This window comes from Protopterus annectens, chromosome 10.part0, assembly GCF_019279795.1.
Source record: "Protopterus annectens isolate FY-2018-M chromosome 10.part0, PAN1.0, whole genome shotgun sequence".
Classification (NCBI taxonomy): domain Eukaryota; kingdom Metazoa; phylum Chordata; order Ceratodontiformes; family Protopteridae; genus Protopterus; species Protopterus annectens.
In genome coordinates, this window is record NC_056744.1 from 58,580,135 (window position 1) to 58,601,605 (window position 21,471).

A 21,471-nucleotide genomic window follows, 5' to 3' on the forward strand; every position below is an offset into this window, starting at 1 on the left:
CCACCAAGCAAGATGATTTTTGCAAATCTGTGTCACCAGAATGTGGTGACGCATTGGAAGTTGTTGGTAAGACCACTGAGTGAACAACATCCACTGAAGAAGGCATGTAGAAGCGAGCCAGGGGAAGAAGAGTAATGGCCGCAGCCATGAGACCTAATACTTTTAGAACCATTCTGGCCTGTACCTTCTTGTTGGCTAGAATGATCCTGACATGACTTTGAATGTCTGAAACTCTTTGGTCTGTAAGGGTAGCTGACATCCGAACAGTGTTTAAGTTTGCGCCTATGAAAGTAATAGACTGGCAGGGCAATAAGGATGACTTTTTGAAGTTGATCGAGATGCCCAAATGAGAACAAAGATTTATTGTGTAATCCCTGGCTTGAACAAACTGATGCCTGGTGGTGGCTGACAGGAGCCAGTCGTCGAGATACGGAAACACCTGGAATCCTTGACGTCTCAGGTGAGCCGTGACCACTGCCATGCATTTGGTGAACACCCTGGGGGCTGTGGTGAGACCAAAGGGCAGGGCTCTGAACTGGAAATGACTGGACCCCAGCCAGCGGAGAAATCTCCTGGAGCGTCTGTGAATTTTTATGTGATAGTACGCATCCTGAAGATCTATTGAGCACATCCAGTTGTCCTTCTGCAAGAAGGGTAGAATCGACTGAAGAGTGACCATGCCGCATCTTGTTTTCCTCACAGACTTGTTGAGTCTGCTAAGATCCAATATTGGTCTCCAGTCTCCCGTCTTTTGGGGACCAAAAGAACCTTGAGTAGATTCCGGCTCTGAATGGTCTGTTGTAACTGGCTGAATGGCTCTTTTGCAGTAGTTTTGAGACTTCCAACTCTGCAATTTCCCTTAGACCGGGTGGTACGTCTGGGAGGGAATTTGAGGGATAGAAAGGACTTTCCTCGAAAGGAATTATGTAACCCTCGGATATGATCGACTGTACCCATCTGTCTTGAGTGAGAGAATGCCAGGCTTCTGGGTACAGTGATAGCCTTCCCGACTGCCTCCAAGGAGGGACAGCCGGGCAACATCTCAGGGATGCTGAAAGGGCTTGTCAGAGAGAGACTCTCTGTTTCCCTGGTTTTGTGGACCCCTCTGCCTCTAGAGCGTCTGTTGTTGTTACCCCTCTGCCTCTAGGGGTAAACTGACCACGTGAATCGGCGTGACTCCTTGGGATTTATGGAACCACATTTTGCCACCCTTCTGTCCTTTGGGATAAGGTCTAGAAGGGGTGGAAAAACGGACTCCTACGGCAGAAAGAGTTTTGCCGTCCTGCTCACACCTGGTCAACGTTTCCTTCACTTGAGGGCCAAACAAAGCTGACCCATCAAAGGGAGAGTTTGTGAAGGATGCCTTAAAGGGATCTGCAAAATTACATAGTCGCATCCAGGCTTGGCGTCTAAGAGCCACACCTGTACCTGTGGCCTACTGCTCCATCAGCAGCATATGATATAAGCCGCATGAAGGAGTTTGCAATGGAGTTAAGGGTTCCTAGCTGCAAGCAATTTTTCCTGAGCCCCCGCAGCTGTAGGATCCTGCACAACTTCACCTAGCTCCTTAAGGATATCCCTTTGGAGTCTGGTGAAGTGACAAAGATAGTTCAGCGAGCGATAGCAAAGGTCGCTGAAGAAAACATCCGCTTACCATATCTATCCATGGTCCTAGAGTCCTTATTAGGAGGATGGACAGGTACGGATCGATCTGCAAGTTCCTTCTTGGTGGCAGCCGCCACCACCATGGCATCAGCGGGGACACCTTTTGTAAGGAATTGCTTGTCCGACGGGGCAGTAATAAATTTAGAAGGCCTCCTAGGGACAGGCTCTACAGAGTCAGGAGCAGTCCACGCCTTTCGAGCAATAACCTGCATAAGGGGGTCGAGATCCAAACGCCTCCAGGTATACTGACTCATCCTCAGAGGGATTGTTGATGAGCCAGTTTCCCCTCTGTCTAAGGAGTTCTAGGATGTCTGAGAAGGAGACATCCTCAGAGGGGGATCTTGGGGATCCCTCTGACTCATCTAAGTCAGTATCCGAAGTGATAGACTCGGGGGAGTCTACGTGTTTCCTCTTACAAGTCCTCTTCCACGGAGGATCACCCAACAAATCAGGAGAATCCTCAGAAGAGGGGGATATTCCCAGTGGGGAAACCTGAGGCGGAGGATCTCTGGGTCCGGGAGCAAGAGAAGTGGCAGAGATGTCAACAGGCACTATAGAGGGAGGAGCTAAGGGAACAGACTGCTGGCTGAGTCCAGAGGCCAGCACACTCATCACCTCGAAGGCTCCCCTCCCAGGGAGGTCCGAGAGAATCCGCTCCGAAGAGCTAGGAACTCCAGGACCCACCGAAAAGGAAAGCTCCGAGGCAGATGTCGGAGCAGAGCTCACCAAGGCCGAGGCTCCAAGGGGAAGAGCGGGGTCGGACAAGGGTCCGATGCCACTCACCCCCTCGGAGGAGACCAGGGAAGCCCGGCCACCGAATCCCTCTAAGGAAGGTCACGAAGAGGAGATAAGAGTAGAGGCTGAAGGAGCAGAAGGGGTATCTGTCCCTCAGCCGTAGCAGAAACTATTCCCGAAGACTCCAACTCCAAACTCTGGGGTAGAGTCAAGGAGGAACTGCAATGGGGTGTAGACTTATAGTCGTCTGCTGAGACGGACTATGTAGCATTTGGGCCAGTGCCTGTGACTTTAGTAGTCTACTGACCACTCTCTCCAAATCATGGTCAGAAAGTCTGGATGACCTTGAAGATCGGCTCCGATGGCTCCGCTCCGAGAGGAGAGGCGGCCGAGCCGAAAGTATCGGCTCCAAGGAAGGGACCTAGACCTCTTCCTCGAAGGAACCATCGGAGCCGATGAAACTACTGAAACTGTCGGAGCCGACAACTTATCGGCACCGACAGGTAGCCGATGTATCGGCTCCAGCCGAGCCGATACGCCATAAATGTAAGGGTGTCGGAGCCGATCGGGCCGACACCGATGCCTGGGCCACATGGTGGTCGGAACCGATCGGAGCCGACACGAAGTGGTCGAACAGAGTCGGCACCGATAGCCATCGGTGCCGAAGGTTTAGGTAACAGAATCGGCTCCAGCCGAGCCAATCTCGACTCTGAATGAGTCGGAGCCAAGGCCACAGGCTTGGACACAGAAGCCTGGGCCTTGGAAGACTTAGAAGTCTTAGATGGGGCCGACTTAGCCGGAGAGCCCTCCGGCTTAAGAAGGCCCCTCAAAATCAATTTATTTCTTCTTTCCTGCAGGACTCTCTGACTAAAAGAATGACATATAGCACAGGAGTCCTGCAGGTGAAGAGGCCCCAGACAGTACAGGCAAGAAGTGTGACCGTCTGTCAGAGACATCTTCTGACAGCACGAGTCACACTTCTTAAAGCCTGAGACCCTTTCTTTAGACATGGTGTAAAACACACACACACACACACACACCAGTCCAAGAAATTAAATTAAATATACCAAAAGGTATCACTAACAGACACACACACACACACACCCTAACAGGGGGGGGATGGGATGGGTTTTAGTCTGACTAAAAGTTTTGAGGAGACAGGGAAATTTTCTGTCAGAAAGGAATTAAAACTAAGTTAAAACTAATAATTTAAGGTTTTTTTGTAAAAAGGGGCTAAAATAGTAAAGTAATAATTCACTTACCAGGAGCTGGTAAAAGGAGGACCTCATCAGCGAAGCGGCAAACGAGATCTGGGTACTTACCGCCTTGCATCATGGGATATGGGGCTGCCTCGAGCTGGTAAAAGTGACTCTCGAGCTTAGCAAGTGCCGAGTCGGAGCCGAGGATCGGCTCCGAACCCATCAAGCAAGAATGAAGGCAAGATTGACAACTTAACATAGATAGACTTTTCTTTAAAGAATAGAAGAAAAGAAAAAGAATTACCAACGATGATAATTAGAAATACTATCAAAAGTACAGAAAGTTGAAACTACCAGCAATGGTATTAAACAGTACTCAAGTAGTACGTGAAAAATGGACCAATATATTTTATGTATGCAGAAGAATAAAAGGGAGGAAACAGAATAGCAATGAAAAGGGAAATAAGAAAGTTAAACTTACTGGAAGGTTAAGATAAGCGGAAAAAGTTTTAACCCAAAGCTGCTCTACAGCTCACAATCTTTGTCTGTTCGCAATGATGGCTAAAGACTCCTGGAAGTCCGGGATTCCTGAGATGGAAGAAGACTTGTAGGGTCTGAATGAAATCCCTCATCTCTTCTAGGTTGTGGTTCTGCCTTGTGGTCAGTTTGCCAATAACACTGGACATTGTGAACCCCTGTTCATGCTCCCCAAACCTCACTAGAAACATCCTTGTGCAGTTTTTGACTTGAGTCTTCACCTTCAAGGGCAGGCCTGGACTGAAGTTCACCTGTGCCACTCACCAAAAGATCATTCTCTTAAGACAAGGTATGAGAGAGATCAGTCTTCTCCATGGGGTGCTTGTGCTGGGACCATACATATTTCAGGCACCACTGTATGCAGACAGGCAAGAGGAAGCATAGGAATGGTTACAGCCATGTAACCTACTGCTCTGAAAATCTCCCTTGCTGAGCAGGCCTGGAGAGATAAAAGGGAATGGAAATAAGTTGTAAGGCTCTGCACCTTCCCCAGAGGCAGAAAGGCCTGCATTTTCTTTCTGTCTCTAATCTGCAACCTACGAAAAACTAAGTCCTGAGTGGGCTGAAGGCAAGACTTTTTAAAATTAAATGTGGACCCCAATTACAGGAAGACTGAAAGCTTGAGGTTCAGCAATAGGGTCTTCTGAGGGGATGAAGCATGGATAAGCAAATCATGTAGGTAGGGGAATATCTGTATTCCCAAAGTCCTTGTAAAAGCCTATAATTGGAGCCAATTGCTTTGTGAAAACTTTGGGGACCACAGAAAGCTCGAAGAGCAAAGCAGAAAAATGAAAATGAGATGAGCCAGTAAAGACTTTCAGGAATTCATTTCAAGATGACGGTATGGGAATATGTAGGTATGCATCCTTCAAGTCCAATGATACTAGAAAAGCCTTCAGAAGGATAAAGGGAAGAATAAGGGTCTGAAGAGACAGAATTTTTGAAAGTGGGTACCTTGAGGAAGGTGCTGAGCTAAATCAGGTTCACTATGGGTTGGGTCACCACTGTCCTTTTCTTGGCACCAGAAACAACTTGGGAGTAAAATCCTCTTCCTAAAAAATGATGAAAGGCTGGCTTTATGGTACCTCGGGAAAGTAAGTCATGCAAGATGGGTTGGAAGAGGCAACTGGTTGTGTGGAGGAGACGAAATGTCTTGGGAAGGGAGAAAGCTTCTTCCAGGACATTATGTAACCTTATTTGATGATGGTGAGTACCTACTTGCTTGTAGTAATCTTTTCCCAATTGCAATCAAAAGAGAGTTTTTTTGGGGGGTGGGGTCTGAGTGACTAGCTGTGAAAAGAGGCCTCTCAGATCTGGGGGTCCCCTTTAATGTTTTTTTGTGGAAATTTCTTTCTAGGGTTTTCTTTTATTTCTGAGAAGGTCCATTTTCTCTTCTGACAAAATGGACTTTGCAGGGTAATTTCTCTGGTATCTGGGCACAGATGCAAGTAGAATTTGTCTACAGTCCTTCATAGTATTGTCTTATTCTTGCAAAGTCTTGAGTAAACTAGCTGCCTGGGGTATGAACAGTAGGACCACATCAACAGGGGGAATCTAGGAGCTTTGCCTTGAAATCTTCAGGGAGAGGATGATGTTGTTAACTAGGCATATCTCCTGACAACTAAGCCAGTAGCAGCTGCTCTGGAAGAGGACTCAAAAGCATCACAGCTGATTTTACGGCTTGAGTTACCAAAGACAAAATCTGTTGTTTGGAGTCTGATCCTACCATGTCAACAACAACCTTATTAAGGTTGCTAAGGATAGATAAAAGGTATCTGGTCATCTGGGTCTGGTAGATGATAGCCATTAAGGCCAGGTTAGAGAAATAGATAGACAAGAATTTCTTCAGCTTCCATTGCCTAGATGTGCGACTCTGAGCAAGTCACTTACCAGACACTACTCCTGGGCTGATGGAGATCAGTGCTCTACCCCAGAAAACGAATACAAATAAAAATAATAAATAAAATAATGCACGGAATTCCTTACTCCCACCTGTCCATGGCCTTATTGTCCTTGTCTGAAGATAACGTACTGGCATTGGCTTAGCACACTTATCAGAGGATAAAGAGCCAGCAGAAGGGTAAGCTATAGGATTTCTGAACAAAAACTGAAGTTAATCTGGAACTTTGTAAAATCTATCAGGCCTCTTGGAGGTTGACAATCTGGAGTAGAGATGTGGATACAAAAGCATCACAAAAGGCCTATAAGGACTAGAGGGCAGGTGAAGGGGCTGGTGTGCCCACTTTTATAAGGCTGTAGTGCCTTTTCTGGACACCACAGATTTGCTTAGACTCCCAGTTAAAATGGTTCATCATATTTACAATGATCTCTCTGAAAGATTCATCTTTCACAGAGGAAACAGTGGAGAAGTAGTTCTCACGGTCTGAGGGGCACCTGTCCAGAAGAATAAATTTCACACGAGTATGCTAAATAATGAATCTGAATTTGAGGCCTCCTCCTCACATCCAGTGAAGGTCTCCATAGTAATCTTCTGTGAAGTGAGTGGAAGGACTGAAAAGGAAGGAAGTTTAAGGGGCTACAACGGCCCTGAAAAATGCATGAGAAGTCCATCCACTTTTCCCCCTAGAAGGTTGGGGAGGGGACAGATTAACGTCTGTCATTTTTTCTAATGGGGTGAGAGCTAAAGGACGCAAACATGGTGAACCCTACCCCATGAACTATCTCAGTCACTGATCCCGGGATTTCTTCCTCTACTAAGATCTGAGGAATATCTTCTGGGCCCTCTCAGACAACAATCCTCCGTTCCCCTTCTCCTTAGAAGTCACTTCGGATGCATGGTCCTCCGACACCATACCAATCTCTAATGGGTTAGCAGTAGAGGTAGTCTTAGGAACAAGTCAGACCCACTTCGGGATCTGCAACCACAGCAGGTACATCTGAATCTGATTGGGTGGACAGAACATCAGACCTAAGCCTCGAGTTTTTTTTCTTTGGAAGAGGACATAGCATCAGGAATGGAGGGGGTCATCATCTTAGACTGGGCCCAACTGCTTTAGATGTTGAGTTTCTAGGAACATATTAAGCAACAACAAATGGGAGTGCAATGTCTTGAGTACGAATGACTGACAGAAGGAAACAAGATCTGTAGTCATGTTCTGTGCCTAAGCAAAAAAGGCACTGGTAATGGAAGTCTCTGTAGTGCATCTTCCTACCACACTCTCACTTTCCTCAAGAAAAGAAGGTTCCCTAATGGGGAACTTACCTGAATCTAAGGTGGCGTATGGTACAAAAGATCACATAACCCATGCACTCAGGTCACTCCACAAGTACAAATATGACTCCGTCATTGTCCATGTTGATGTGAATGATCTGAGATGTACCTCCCTGGACTACATGAAGAGAGACATGGAAGAGCTCTCCGATCCTATAGCCCAGGCAGGTATGACCCTAGCCCTGAGTAGCATCCTGCCATCATCCAGAATGATACCGCAGTACAAGGACAAAATGATTGACTTAAACAATTGGCTAAACTTCTGGTGTCATTCTAAGGGGATCCAGTATCTGTCTGCCAGGGATGACATAACTGACAGACCACGATACTTTGTCAGAGATGGTCTGCACCAGTCATTCCTGGGATTCCGGATACTGGCTAAGGCTCTTGCTGCCCATATAGTGCCTTTTTTAGGCAAGGTTCAAATGACAAATTAACCACAGTAACAGGAACAGGCAAGCAAAAACTGAGGGTAATGCTACTCAATGCTAGAAGTCTAAACCTCAAAATGCACTCCCTCAAGGCACTCCTTAAAATAGAGAACATCGATATCTGTGCAGTGACTGAGACCTGGTTCAAGGCTCCAGAGAGCACCCCTGCATTACCAGGCTATAACTCATACCACACTTTTCAGCCACTTGACCTGTACCAGAACACCAAAGGTGGAGGTGTGTGTATATTCATTAAGGATATCCACACCTACAGGCTAGCTGCTCAGCATAATGCATCCGAGGTTATCCAACTGCAACTAACTCTGGGCAAAACTGCAATCCAAATTGTAGCTTGCTACAGATCCCCAACCATGCCCAAGGATTCCCACTCCTCTTTTCTTGATATACTGTAAAATATTAGGGTTCAACCAAATACCCTAATAATGGGCAATTTCAACTACCCCACCATTAACTGGGAAAACTACTCTGGTACCAACTCCTTCACTCAATGCTTTCTGGAATTCATAAATTCCAATGCCCTGGATCAACTTATCCACACCCCCACCAGGGGCAATATCCTAAACCTAGTCATTACTAACATGAGTGACCAGTGTTCCACACCTGAAGTCAACTCCTCGTTGGTCAGATCCGACCATAAGCTAATCACCCTAGATATCCACATCCCGTCCCCACACCCCACTAAGGAAATCATGGGAAAAGATTTCTCCAAAGCCAACTTTGTGTTTCTTAAGACAGAAGTAACAAACTTCATAACACCCATACAGATGGACAATACAGTTACGACTGCTGAATCCTACACATATGCAGTCTATAAGCACTTACACGAGTGCATGGATCGTGCTATCCCAAACAGAACCAAGACGCTATCCTCCAAAAAAAGGAAGCCAATCTGGTGGTCCCCTGCCATAAACAAACTCTACAACAGAAGGATGAAACTGTTGAAAAAGAGAGTAAAATACCATGAGAGGAGTGGTTTCCTGGTCAGCCTCAGTAAGAAGCTAAGATCCCTTATAAGATCCTCCAAAGCTAGCTATGAAAACAAAAGCACCACTGATTCTAGGGACAACCACAAAGCATTCTATAGCCATGTCAAGAATCTCAATGGCAACACCTAGACCTGCTCTGAATTACAGAACAATGGCATGAAAATTACAGACCCAAATGATATTGCCAACGTCCTGGCAGACAGGTTCAGTGTTAACTTTACCACCCACTCACCCCCTAAAGGACCCATATCTATACAGGAAGAATGCAGAGTGCCTGTAATCACAACTAAGCAGATAAAAGCTGCACTCTCTAAAGGCAAAAACACAGCATCCATGGGACAGGGCAACATCCCAGGCTGCGTTTGTCATGAATTTCAGAAAGAACTGGCTCCCCAACTAAACCATGTTCAAGCATAGTCTCACATCAGGCTTTGTGCCCACTAAATGGCGCACAGCAACAGTTATCCCACTCCACAAAGGGGGAGCCACCACTGATCCCAGGAACTATCGCCCACTATTAGCCTGACAAGCCTGGTCTGTAAGGCCATGGAACGTATTACCATGGAACTCAAGACATTGGTAACCTCCAAACTCTGAGCCCCACCCAGTTCAGGTTTGTGAAAGGCAGATCATGCCTCCTGAAACTGATCAACTACTTTGAGGCAGTCACCAAAGCTGTAGACGAAGGTAAGGTGGCTCACACAGCAAATCTAGACCTCGCCAAGGCTTTCAACGCCATTCCCCATTCTGGAATTATAGCTAAACTAACTAAATTAGGTATAAATCCCTACGTCACAAGATGGGTTGTCAATTGGCTCACTGACAGAACTCGCACTGTAAAGGTTGCAGATTCCCAAATCTGACTTCAAACCAGTGACAAGTGGAGTACCACAGGGTTCAGTCCTGGGACCTCTCCTGTTTGGTATCCACTTCTCTGAAGTACAGGCCAACACAAAAGGCCTTTGGCTAATGAAGTTCGCAGATGACTGCAAACTAGGAGCCATAGTTGAGTCCCCAAATGATGTGGACATCCTACAGAAGGGCCTCACTGAGACAGATGCCTGATGTCAGAGCCATGGCCTCAAGCTCAATGCCAAAAAGTGCATCGTCATCCCCTTTGGAAAAAACTCTGTACTCATGAACTACCACATAGGTGGCAGTCTACTTAATGCCAAATGTGTGATAAGAGACCTGGGACCCAGGTGGACAGTAGTCTCTCCTTTGATAATCACATCACCACAGTAGTCAGGAAAGCCTTTTATGTGGCACACCTCATCACAAAAGGGTTCTCACCCGGGAAAAAAAAGAGGTCATGGTTCCCCTCTACTCAACACTCATTAGATCCATTATAAAGTACAACGCCCTTTTGGAATGTACCTCAAGACATTTGCAGCAGCTGGAAAGGCCATAGAAGTACCTCACAAAGAGGATTACTGGCCTCAAACAGATGACCTACACTGACCGTCTCAAAAAACTCCAGCTTTACTCCATAGCATATCGCCTACTCCGAGGTGATCTCTGCATAACATATAAAGCTATGTCAAACCCAGAGCTGTTGGACATGCTACACCTAAAGAAATCCCAATCCCTCCGAGTTACACGCTCTAGGAACCTAAACCTTGTCACCACAATAAACAGGACATGCTGGAGAGACAGATTCCTGTCCCAGCAATTTCCCATACTCTGGAACAAGCTACCCATCTATGTCAAGCAAAGTTCCTCATTAGCACTCTTCAACAAAAATCTTGATAAGTGGATGGGAAATGGGAAATACACCCCAAGGATCACTTCAGTGGCTCTGCTCGACAGGGGCACAGGAAAATAACTTTCTTTGGTGGCGTAAGCCAGGGAACCTTGTTGGCTAGGCTTACTTAGGCCCTTGGGCTGATACCCCACTATCTACCTATAAAGATCAGATGGGTGTGAGACCTAAATTCAGGCTGGCAACAAGACTGCCTGTGGCTAAGCAAGTGATATGGGGAGCAGCTGCTGTCTGAAAAGGTACAAATATCTGAATCAGTTACCTCTTAAGAATACGAGTTTGCTGTGCTTGATTAAGCCTCTGCCAGCCCATTATACTCTAGTAGTTTTAAATAACATTTAGGTGTTCCTTTTAGGAGTCACTATATTTCTAATGGGCTATGCTAGCCCTCATACACAGGATGGGGAAAGGAAGAGAGTGAAATAAGAAGTTATGTCTTACTATAACATTCCATCTGTATTGTTCACCATCTTTCATTCATCACTGATGGGTTTGGTTCTGAGCCCTAGGAACCAAGTCAGCCTATTACCAAGCTCGCGCCACCCAATAAAACTCTCAAGCTAAGTCTCTACCCAGAATGCCTTTCTCCATGTTACCTCAGATCGAGTTTGCTAAGAAAGGAAGTTAAGCCGAGGCCACTTCTACGCAAGTACCCTAAGTGCACCACTTGGACCCAAAGCATCCCCCAGGAGCCTTTTGAGGGGGAAGGAGGGTGGGAAGTGATGAATGAAAGAAGATGAACAACACAGATGGAATGTTATGGTAAGACATAACTTCTTTACCTGATGTTGTTAATCTTCTTTCCGTTCATCACTGACGGGACAGAATCCCAAGCTACCTTGAGGTCCATGGGTGGCCCTTATGGAAGAACATTCCTGAGTACCATTGAGCTGAAGGCAGCTCTCCCCCAAGAGACCAGGTCCAATTTGTAATGCTTGATAAAGGTATAAAGCTTAGCCCAAGTAGCTGCTGCACAGATGTCATCCATGGATGCCTTGGAATGAAATTCTATAGAAGATGCCATAGATTTAGTAGAGTGGGCTTTAATTCATGGCATGGATTCATTATGGAGAAAATAGGTGACACGTATGCAGTCCCTTACCCATCTTGATAATGTAACCTTGGAAACAACTTCTCTGATTTTGGATCCCGAAAAAAGGAGATGAAAAGCTGTTCAGATTTATGGAAAGGTTTGGTTCTGTCTAGGTAAAATCTTAATTGTCTATGTACGTCTAAGGTGTGAAGGTAATACTCTCCTCTATTGGCAAAATTCGGGAAAAACACTGGTAGATCAATGGACTGGTTAAGAGAGAATTCAGAAACAACTTTGGGAAGAAAAGATGGGTTCGTCCAAAGTGACACACTGTCTTCATGAAAAACCAATGAATGGCGTACAGCAACAGTTATCCCACTCCACAAAGGGGGGGGGAGGCATCACTGATCCCGGGAACTATCGACCTATTAGCCTGACGAGCCTGGTCTGCAAGGCCATGGAACGTATCATCATGGAACTCATAAACAAAGACATTGGTAACCTCCAAACTCTGGATCCCACCCAGTTCGGGTTTGTGAAAGGCAGATCATGCCTCCTGAACCGGATAGACTTCTTTGAGGCAGTCACCTAAGCCATAGATGAGGGTAAGGTGATTCACACAGCCTATCTTGACCTCGCCAAGGCTTTCGACACCATCCCCCATTCTGGAATTATAGCTAAATTCACTAAACTAGGTATAAATCCCTACGTCACAAGATGGGTTGCCAACTGGCTCACTGACAGAACGCACACTGTAAAAGTTGCAGACTCCAAATCTGACCTCAAAGCAGTGACAAGTGGAGTACCACAGGGTTCTGTCCTGGGACCTCTCCTGTTTGGTATCTACTTCTCTGAAGTACAGGCTAACACAGAAACCCTCTGGCTAATGAAGTTCGCAGATGACTGCAAACTAGGAGCCATAGTCAAGTCCCCAAATGATGTGGACATCCTAACAGAAGGGCCTCGCTGAGACAGATGCCTGGTGTCAGAGCCATGGCCTCAAGCTCAATGCCAAAAAGGGCAGCGTTATCCCCCTTTGGTAAAATCTCTGTACCCATGAACTACCACATAGGCAGCAATCTACTTAACACTGAATGTGTGATGAGACCTTGGGACCCAGGTGGACAGTAGTCTCTCCTTTGATAGTCACATCGCCACAGTAGTCAGGAAGTCCTACATGGCACACCTCCTCATAAAAGGGTTCTCATCCAGGAAAAAAAAAAGAGGTAATTGTTCCCCTCTACTCAACACTCATTAGACCCGTTATAGAGTACAATGCCCCTTTTGGAACGTACCTCACAAGACATGTGGAGCAGCTGAAAAGGCCACAGAAGTACACAAAAGAGGATTACTGGCCTCAAACAAATGCCCTACACTGACCACCTCAAAAAACTTTAGCTTTACTCTGTAGCATATCGCCTACTCCGAGGTGATCTCTGCCTAACATATAAAGCTATGTCAAACCCAGAGCTGTTGGACATGCTACACCTAAAGAAATCCCAATCCCTCCGAGCTACACACTCTAGGGACCTAAACCTTGTCACCACAATAAACAGGACATGCTGGTGGGATAGACTCCTGTCCCAGAGACTTCCCATACTCTGGAACAGGCTACTCCATCTATGTCAAGCAAAGTTCTTCATTAGCACTCTTCAAGAAAAATCTTGATGAGTGGATGGGAAATAGGAAATACACCCCAGGGATCACTTCTGTGTCTCTGTTCAACAGTGGCACAGGAAAATAACTTTCTTGGGTGGCATAAGCTAGGGAACCTTGTTGGCTAGGCTTACATAGGCCCTTGGGCCGATAGCCTAGTACCTACCTATGAACCAGATAGGGCCTCTTGAAACACAATGCCTGTAGCTCCGAAACTCTTCTGGCAGAGGTAATGCCTACCAGGAACAAAGATTTCCAAGACAAAAACTTTAGGTCACACTTTGCTGCAGGCTTGAAGGGCTTTTGAGTCAAAGACTGAAGGACTAAAGTGAGGTTCCATGGTTCTACGGGCTGTCTGAGAGGAGGCCTGAGATGAGAGGTCCCTTTGAGGAAAGCCTTGCAGAAGCGTAGAGAGATAAGAGGGGTGCCATCTATATCATTGTGGAAATTGGAGATTGACGGTAAATGTACTTGTACTGTAGAGGAAGAGGCTCCATTATCAAAAAACTTAGCCAAGTATTGAAGTACCACAGTAACTGGAGCCGAATACGAGTCTAGCATGTTATCCTTGGACCAAATGGAAAACCTTTTCCATTTATCCTGATACAGTTTCTGGTGGATGGTTTGAGAGAGGCCAGAATGATGTCTCAAACAGGCGAGGAGATATTAGCCTGCCTGGCAACTAGCAGAAATGGAGAAAACAAGCCATCAGCTTGAGAGTGGACAGGTTCGGGTGACTCAACCCTTGGGGGTGAGTAATCAGATCTGGCAGAGGGTCCAGAATCCATGGCGGGCACACTAGGTGAGGCTGAAGAAAGGGGAATCAAACTTGTCGAGGCCAGAATGGGGCTATGAGGATCACCTTGCATCTCAACCGAAAAGCTTTCTTTAGAAATTGTGGGATAGAAGAAATGGGAGGATAGGAGTAGAGAAGTCTCGTGGGCCAATCATGGGCCAGAGCGTCCCTCGGTGACTCCCCCTCCAGGGGAAGTAGGGCGAAGTAGCTGCTGCACTTGGTGTTTGATGGGGAGGCGAAAAGATCGCAGCAAGGCCGGCCCCAGTGGCTGAAGATTATAGAAGCCACCTCGGGGTTGAGGGACCACTCCTGGGGCATGAGAATGCATCTGCTCAGTTTGTCTGTAATCACGTTGGAGCTCTTCGGGGTATGCATTGCTATCAGAAAGCATTTGGAAGCTATCGCCCACTGCCAAATTCTCATGGCTTCTCAACATAGGGGGGGTCGGACTTGGTTCCTCCTTGCTTGTTGACGTACCAGACCACTGACATATTGTCTGATTGAATTGCAATTGTCCCAGAGAGGAGAGATGAATGGAATGCCTGCAACGCTAACAGCACGGCTCTCAGTTCTAGAACACTGATATGCAGGTGGGCCTCTGAGGTGGACCATGTGCCTTGGACAGTCTTTCCCACCTGATCAGGGAAGCATCCATGGTCACAATGGCTGTGGGCTGGGAGGGTTAAAATGGGCGGCTCTAAAGATCTATGTCTGGCCTCATCCACCAAAGCAGGTTCTGCTTGCAGGAGTTGGTTATTCTAATCTTGTAATCCAGGGGATGACAGTTTGGGAACCACTGCCACAGAAGGAGCCATTGCAGAATTTGCATATGCAGTTTTGCTACAGGCACTACTGAAATTGACGCAGCCATAGAACCTAGGGCTTGGAGAACTTCTTTTGCAGAGGTTGATGTTTGAGAAAGAATCATTCAGCTTTGAAGCCTCAATCAATGGAGTCTGTGAAGAGGGAGTGATACCAGACAGGACTGAGTACTGAACACTGCTCCAATGAACTCTATTTGTTGTGTAGGGATAAGATTTGATTTCTCCCAATGTATCATTATTCCCAACAATTTTGCCGGAGAGACAGTAAGTTGTAGCGCAGTTACCAGAAGATGCTTGGTGGGAGTGGTAAAGAGCCAGTCGTCTAGATGTGGAAGCACCCGGAATCCTTGAGTGCTGCCAGAAGCAACAGCCCTCTCCATTGCACGGAATGCAGGCCCATCTGAAGAGGGATTGGAGCCCGGAACCAAGAAAGACAACCTCGGGACTGGGGTCACACCCCATTTCGACGGACCCACCCCCACAGATGGAGCCTCAAGCAGGATCATCATGGATGCAGCAATCGGCACCAAGGAGGGAACAGAGGAGAAAGTCGGCATTGTACCCCGACCCAACGCACCTGTCCCCCAATCCCCAGATTGAGGAAGGACCGGTTTGGCAGGTCCTGAGGACCAAAGGGACAAACTTGAAGCAGGAGTGAGATGCACCGTAGGTGCCGAGGTGATGGGTTCCAAGAAGGATGTCGGAGCAGGCAGCTTTGGAACCGAGATGGTTGAAGGAGGAGTGTAAGATGGAGTCCATGGATAAGGCAACCCAAGTCCAGCAGGTGGATGGGTTTTAGAAAGTGAGGGAATTCCCCTGGTTACCAAACAGCTGGTCCACAAGACACACCATGTCATGTGCTGAAAGGCTCCTGGTGGATCTAGTGGATACTCCAGATGGGGAGTCAGGACCTTCGAATAAATGGGCTATATGCTTGGTCCAGAAACAGGTCTATGGCTGGAGAGTATCAGGTCTGTGGTGCAAGGTCTGCCGGCACCGAAGTCTCTAGTTTCGAGACAGGAAGCAAAGGGGTCAGATCCAGTGTGGTCGGTATAACGCTCAGTGCCAAAGTGGCACTCTGAGCCAAAACGGTCGGTCCCAAAATGGAAACTGAAGTCGTAGGCACTCGGAGCCGAAATGGTCGGTTCCAAAATGGAAACTGGAGTCGTAGTCGAAGGTGTGCCCTGAGCCGTAGTAGCTACAGGTGCCGAAGTCGAAATAGGCGTAGTAAGATCAATGATCGGTGCCAGAGGCAGGGCATGTGCCAAAACAGGCGCCAGTATCAAAGGTTTTGAGAAGGTTGGAGCTGAGAAAGGCGGAGCCGAAGAGGCAGATTTATGCTCCGATGATAACTTAGGGACCTTAGATTTCCCAGGTTTGCGCTGAACACCTGATGGTGAAGGAGGAACAGAATGGGATCTCTTTTTGTCCTTAGAAGGAGAGGTTGAGACCTCCATCGCCGAAATGGCCTCTGAGAAGGGAGAGACTTGAGTAACTCCTTCAGAATAAGTTTATTTTTGTGCTCATTAAGAGTGCGCTGGCTGAAACTTTGACAAATATCACAAGGAGGCTGCACCGAAAGGTGGGCTACTCCCAAACAGTATACACAGTCGTCATGCGAATCACTATTAGGTAACTTGCCCTTACAAGTACAATGCTTAAAACGCCTGAAGTACCCTTATCAGACATCTTGGTAGAAAAAAAGACCACAACTAACTGTATAATCCAACAATAATGAAGTCAACTCCATTCAAAAAAACAATCATGAGAAAATCACCAATATAACACTATATGAATAGAAGAAAGGAAAACACCTGAATAAAGATAAAAGCTAACAGGTTACTCAAGAGAAAACAATACCAGATATGGTATTGAAGAAATACCACAAGGGTAAGGGAAAAGGCAGTACCAACAATGGTACTTAAAGTTATCCAATGGTAACAACGGGTAGAGTGGAAAGAATAAGGTTAGACCGAAGAAAAGACACTAGCAATACTAAAGGTTTAGTAAAATATGAAGATATCCAAAAACTTTTACACATATCAAAAAAGATTTCACTTAGTTGAGAGCTTGGCTGAAACGCGGCTTTACGGCTATGCAGCAAATGAGATCTGAGGTAACGGAGTAGGGCATTCTGGGTAGACAGCTCGAGAGGTGTTTTGGCTTGTGCGAGCTTGATAATAGGCCGACTTGGTTCCGAGGGCTCGGAACCGAACCCATCAGTGATGAATGGAAAGAAGATTAGCAACATCAGATGCAGTTTTATGCTGTCATCTGATTAAATGTTGCAAAAAATGCCTGGAAGGTAAGGTACAACTTTTATGGCGGCCAATTTTGCATATAAATGGAAAGTATTATTACTATTAATTAAGCTGAAGAAGCATGCTTTGCAATGAAGACTGTAGCACTTGGATAGGAAGCAGGGATTCTGGAAAACAAAATGGGAGAGAAAAAAAGTATGTAAAGCAAACAGGTTGATGTCAGTGGTCAAGACACAGGTGCAGAAATAGCAGATGCTGAGGAAACTGCTGGCAAGGGAGTAGATAGTGACTAATATTAAATTCTGTTTAGGTTATGATTAAGTTATCTTTCAATTCTTCTAATGCTTTATTTTTCATCAAATTTCATTTTTTTCTTTACTCTTTCTGCAAGCTTTGCTTTCTCACCATAGTAACTCAAAGGAAACCTCTACCTTGACTCTTCATTTAATGGCTTTCTGAATTGAAGATGGTTCTCCCGTACAAGTATCCTGAGGCATTAAAATACAGTCAACCACACTGCTGTAGGTGTCATAAGTAGTTATTGTTGAAGGAATGTTGAGCTTTTGTCTGTGAAAAGTGTGCAACCTTTTCTGCTGAATACAGGATAGTGGAATACTGAAAATTCAGGAATGATGCCTCTGTTTAAAATAATGACATGAACAGCCACCACAGTACTGAAAGCAGTCAGATGAGGGCACAACACACAGCACAGAAGTGAAGGGTTGAAACACAGCTCCCCTACATAAACACAAGCAAGAAAACGCATCAAGATTAGGAACAGGCCTAACAAAGGACTGATGAAATATTTTGATCATGATATTCTAGAATTTGCTGGTGTTGATCCTTACATTTTTTCCTGATGAAACAATCTTGAAAACACCACCAATACACCATATACATATGGACTATTCCATCCTCATTGCCTGTCTATCAATGTGGGAAAAACAAGCAGCAGACAATGCTTTACTAAAAAAAATAATTCCATCCACTACTGATATTTTACAATACAAAATCTAGAAAAAACTGAAAAGTAGACTTTTCATAGTAATGGTCTGGAGGACAATAAAAGAAATAAAAAAATATATACAAATTTTATTTCAAGATGTGGACTAAGGAATAAGGAGGCACAATAAAAAGTGTGTCAAATTCAACTGCTACTTACTTCCCAGAAGCACTGTTGGCAATTTCATCTGCTAGTTCATCTCTTTCTTGTTCAGCATGGCGACGTGCTCTTTCTGAAGCTGCCAGCTCCTGAAAACAGATCACTCACAAGTTATTTATTTTGCACTTTTTAAACCTAGTGGGTACACTGGCATGAGAACCCTATTTAGGTATGGTCCAGGCCTTACAGGCAAACAAAAGCATTATACATTGTTTTTCAAACATTAAGTAGCATAGTTATATAAGGGCACTACAATATTACACTGAGAAAACTAGCAGTAAATGAAGAGTCTACTCAGTCTATTGGTCAAGTACAGAAGATATTAAGCAGAGAGCAAATCTGCTGTAAACATGCAGAACAAGCAAAATAAATATAAGCTGCTCTTGACATTTTTTAAGTGATCTTATTAGCATACAATGTTGTTTCATTGACTGAGAATTCTGTCCGGAGAAACACAGGAAATAAAACTTTTACTGTATGTGCATATTTTGCACTGTTAGAAATATTCAAGATATTCTCAATAGGTTTGTAATGAAATTACTACTCTAGACTATAGTAACTGGTTGCACTCTAGGTGCCAGTTTATATAACTACCATTTAAACTGGCTGAGTCAAGCATTTACATTCATTTTCTTCTTATGTTTACTGAAGTTAGACTGGCGGAAGCAACAAATGCATTAGTTTGCATACCAAGAATATGACAATCAATAGTATGCAATTTCTACAGTCAACCGTGATATGATATACTGCAGCAAATATTTGTATAATAAATACATTATGCACAAGTTAGGGAGATAATGAGATTTTTATAGATGGTAGTACAGGAGAAAATTTAGATGTGGCAAGGAGGGGTTGAAATGGACAGCTAGAAGTAAGTTAGAAAAGATGGAAGCTGAAAAAGGTGGTGGTATAGAAATGTTTAGGGAGCTTTAGTGCGAGTACTGCTGCTCGTTTCAGCTGTTAAACAAGGGTAAAAAAATACAATACATTTAATAAACACGGGCTAACCCACAAAGCTTGTACATTATGTAGGAGCTCACCACAAATGTAGATGTTCAGTACATTTATTGTTGCAGTACTGTCTCTTGGGAGTCCTGCCAACAGAAGCCTGACAACCAACCTGATTAACAGAGCTTTCACCTTCCCCATTCAGGACCAGGAGACTCCCTCTCCTACTAATGTCAAAAAAGTGAAGGTATAAACGGACATTGGCACCACCTTCATGTCTTTTTTTGGCATAGAAGTTTGAACTGTTCATAGAAAACACAGATAGCCCACCCAAGGGATACCAAATTCAGATGAAAGAGCAGCCAGAAGGACCTCTTCAAGGCAGCACCTAGAGGCTGCTGCTGCTTACCTCTTGGAAGGGGAGCAACTATTCCTGAGGGAGACTGGCAAAGGAAGAAGGGAAAGGAAGCAAAGCTGGGTACCCCACCCTAGCCCAAATGAGTAAGAAAAGAAGTGGTGGTGGTGGGAACCGATAGTGAAACAGTAAATGCCTTCAAACATCTACATTTATGGCAAGTTCCTACACAACTATAGTGTTCTTCTCAAATGTCTCACAAACAAACCATCAAGGAAAAATTGTAAGAAAGACCCAGCCAAGCTACAGTCTTCACTGGTGAAGACATGCATGCTTCAGCCTTTTTGTGGCCTCATCAGTAAAACACAAGTAGATTGTTTGGTGACCTTTCTACCCTTTGGCTTGGATGTTATTTGGGATATTTTGCATTCATCCTAGTGTTTATTGACATCAGTCTTGATTTAAAGCTCTGTGTTTCTAAAGTATAACCAAACAATCTACATGTGCTGTACTGACTAGGCCAAGAAAAGAGGTCAAAACTTGTATACAGCCACTGGAGGAGGGGTTTTTTTTTGGCTTGAATGTACCCATAAAAGCTTAGGGAATAAAAAGTAAAAATTCATGGGCATTCAGAGGCCATATAGTCGTAACAGTGGCGTATGCCATCAAGGAGTTACCTGCATATATCTCATGGGCCTTTGTTACAAAAGGTTTACAGTTTTACACAGTGCAGACTAGTTTGACTGGGTCTTTCTTGCAGTTTTTACTGGCCCAGAAAGGTGCTACTAAGAGCATCTTTGGCCTGTCTTCCACAATATTTTTTTAATACCCTATGGAGCAAGAGCTCAGGAGGGAAGGAATACAGATACAGACCAGCTCATGGAAAGGAGAAGGCATCCATCACCCATGCCATGCCCATCTTGCAGATGCTCTGGTGCAATATTTGTTCAACTGTCTTTTTCTGGGGAAGCTAAAATATCTACATTCTTGTACAGCCCGTGACGCCCAAACACTGGCCCAGTAATCAAGGAGCCTCAATCCTCACCACTGGCAACAGTAGGGAACATACACACTGTGAGGATGACAAGTACACACACAGTAAAGTGCAATTTCCCTTAAGAGCACAGTCAAGTCTGGGGCTGATTTCTCCCTTTCTCCAGATCCCCAGTAAGACTTCCCACTGGCACAGCTATACAGCTGAATCCTTAGCCAGGGTTCCAAGCCCAGTCCTCCAACACTTTCTCTGTCCCACCAGTGCACTGTGTCCCTGCCCAAGTAGCTGACACATACTCTTGGAGATTTGTTTTTTTACACACACACACACACACACACACACACACACACACACACACACACACCTGGGAAGGCTGCCACCGGTTTACTAGCCATGCCCCTTTCTGCCACCCTATAAGGTAGTTATCACTGTCACCAGATTCCCTCATCATCGACTTTAAGGCCCTTAAAGATTGTTCAATCTTACTGTGTAATGTTACTATTAATCCAAATGGTAGTTTGACATAAGTATTTAAAATATTGCAAGAGAGTCTCAAATAAATACAGAAAACATCTAAACTAATCTTTAATATATTCCTTACTGAATCTAAAAATTTCCTGTTCCCTAGTTAACTTGCTTACAGCAATGCAAGACAGATGTGGTTAGTGGATATTTCCAGCGGATGCTGCCAGGTCAAAGACAAAATACAAAATGCCCAGTCACTCTCTGAGAGAGAGTTCTTAAATTAATTTCAAACATTACTGCTGGGATACTTGCAGCATGACATCACTTTTTGTCATCTGACTTCAGTTCCTTCGGGAGGCCCAGACAGAAAATCTCTTCTACTTACACTTGTAAATGTTTCTGATAGATT

The 21,471-nt window shown here is 45.1% G+C and overlaps 1 protein-coding gene across 1 annotated transcript in view; it reads right to left on the bottom strand.

Annotated features, from left to right (window-relative positions):
* Positions 1–21,471, bottom strand: part of MYH10 (myosin heavy chain 10) — a 2,709,460-nt gene that overhangs the window by 240,552 nt on the left and 2,447,437 nt on the right. Inside the window, exon 36 of the mRNA XM_044086713.1 lies at positions 18,301–18,389. Within this exon, the coding sequence (XP_043942648.1) occupies positions 18,301–18,389 (89 nt within the window). The remainder of the gene's footprint in view (positions 1–18,300; positions 18,390–21,471) is intronic.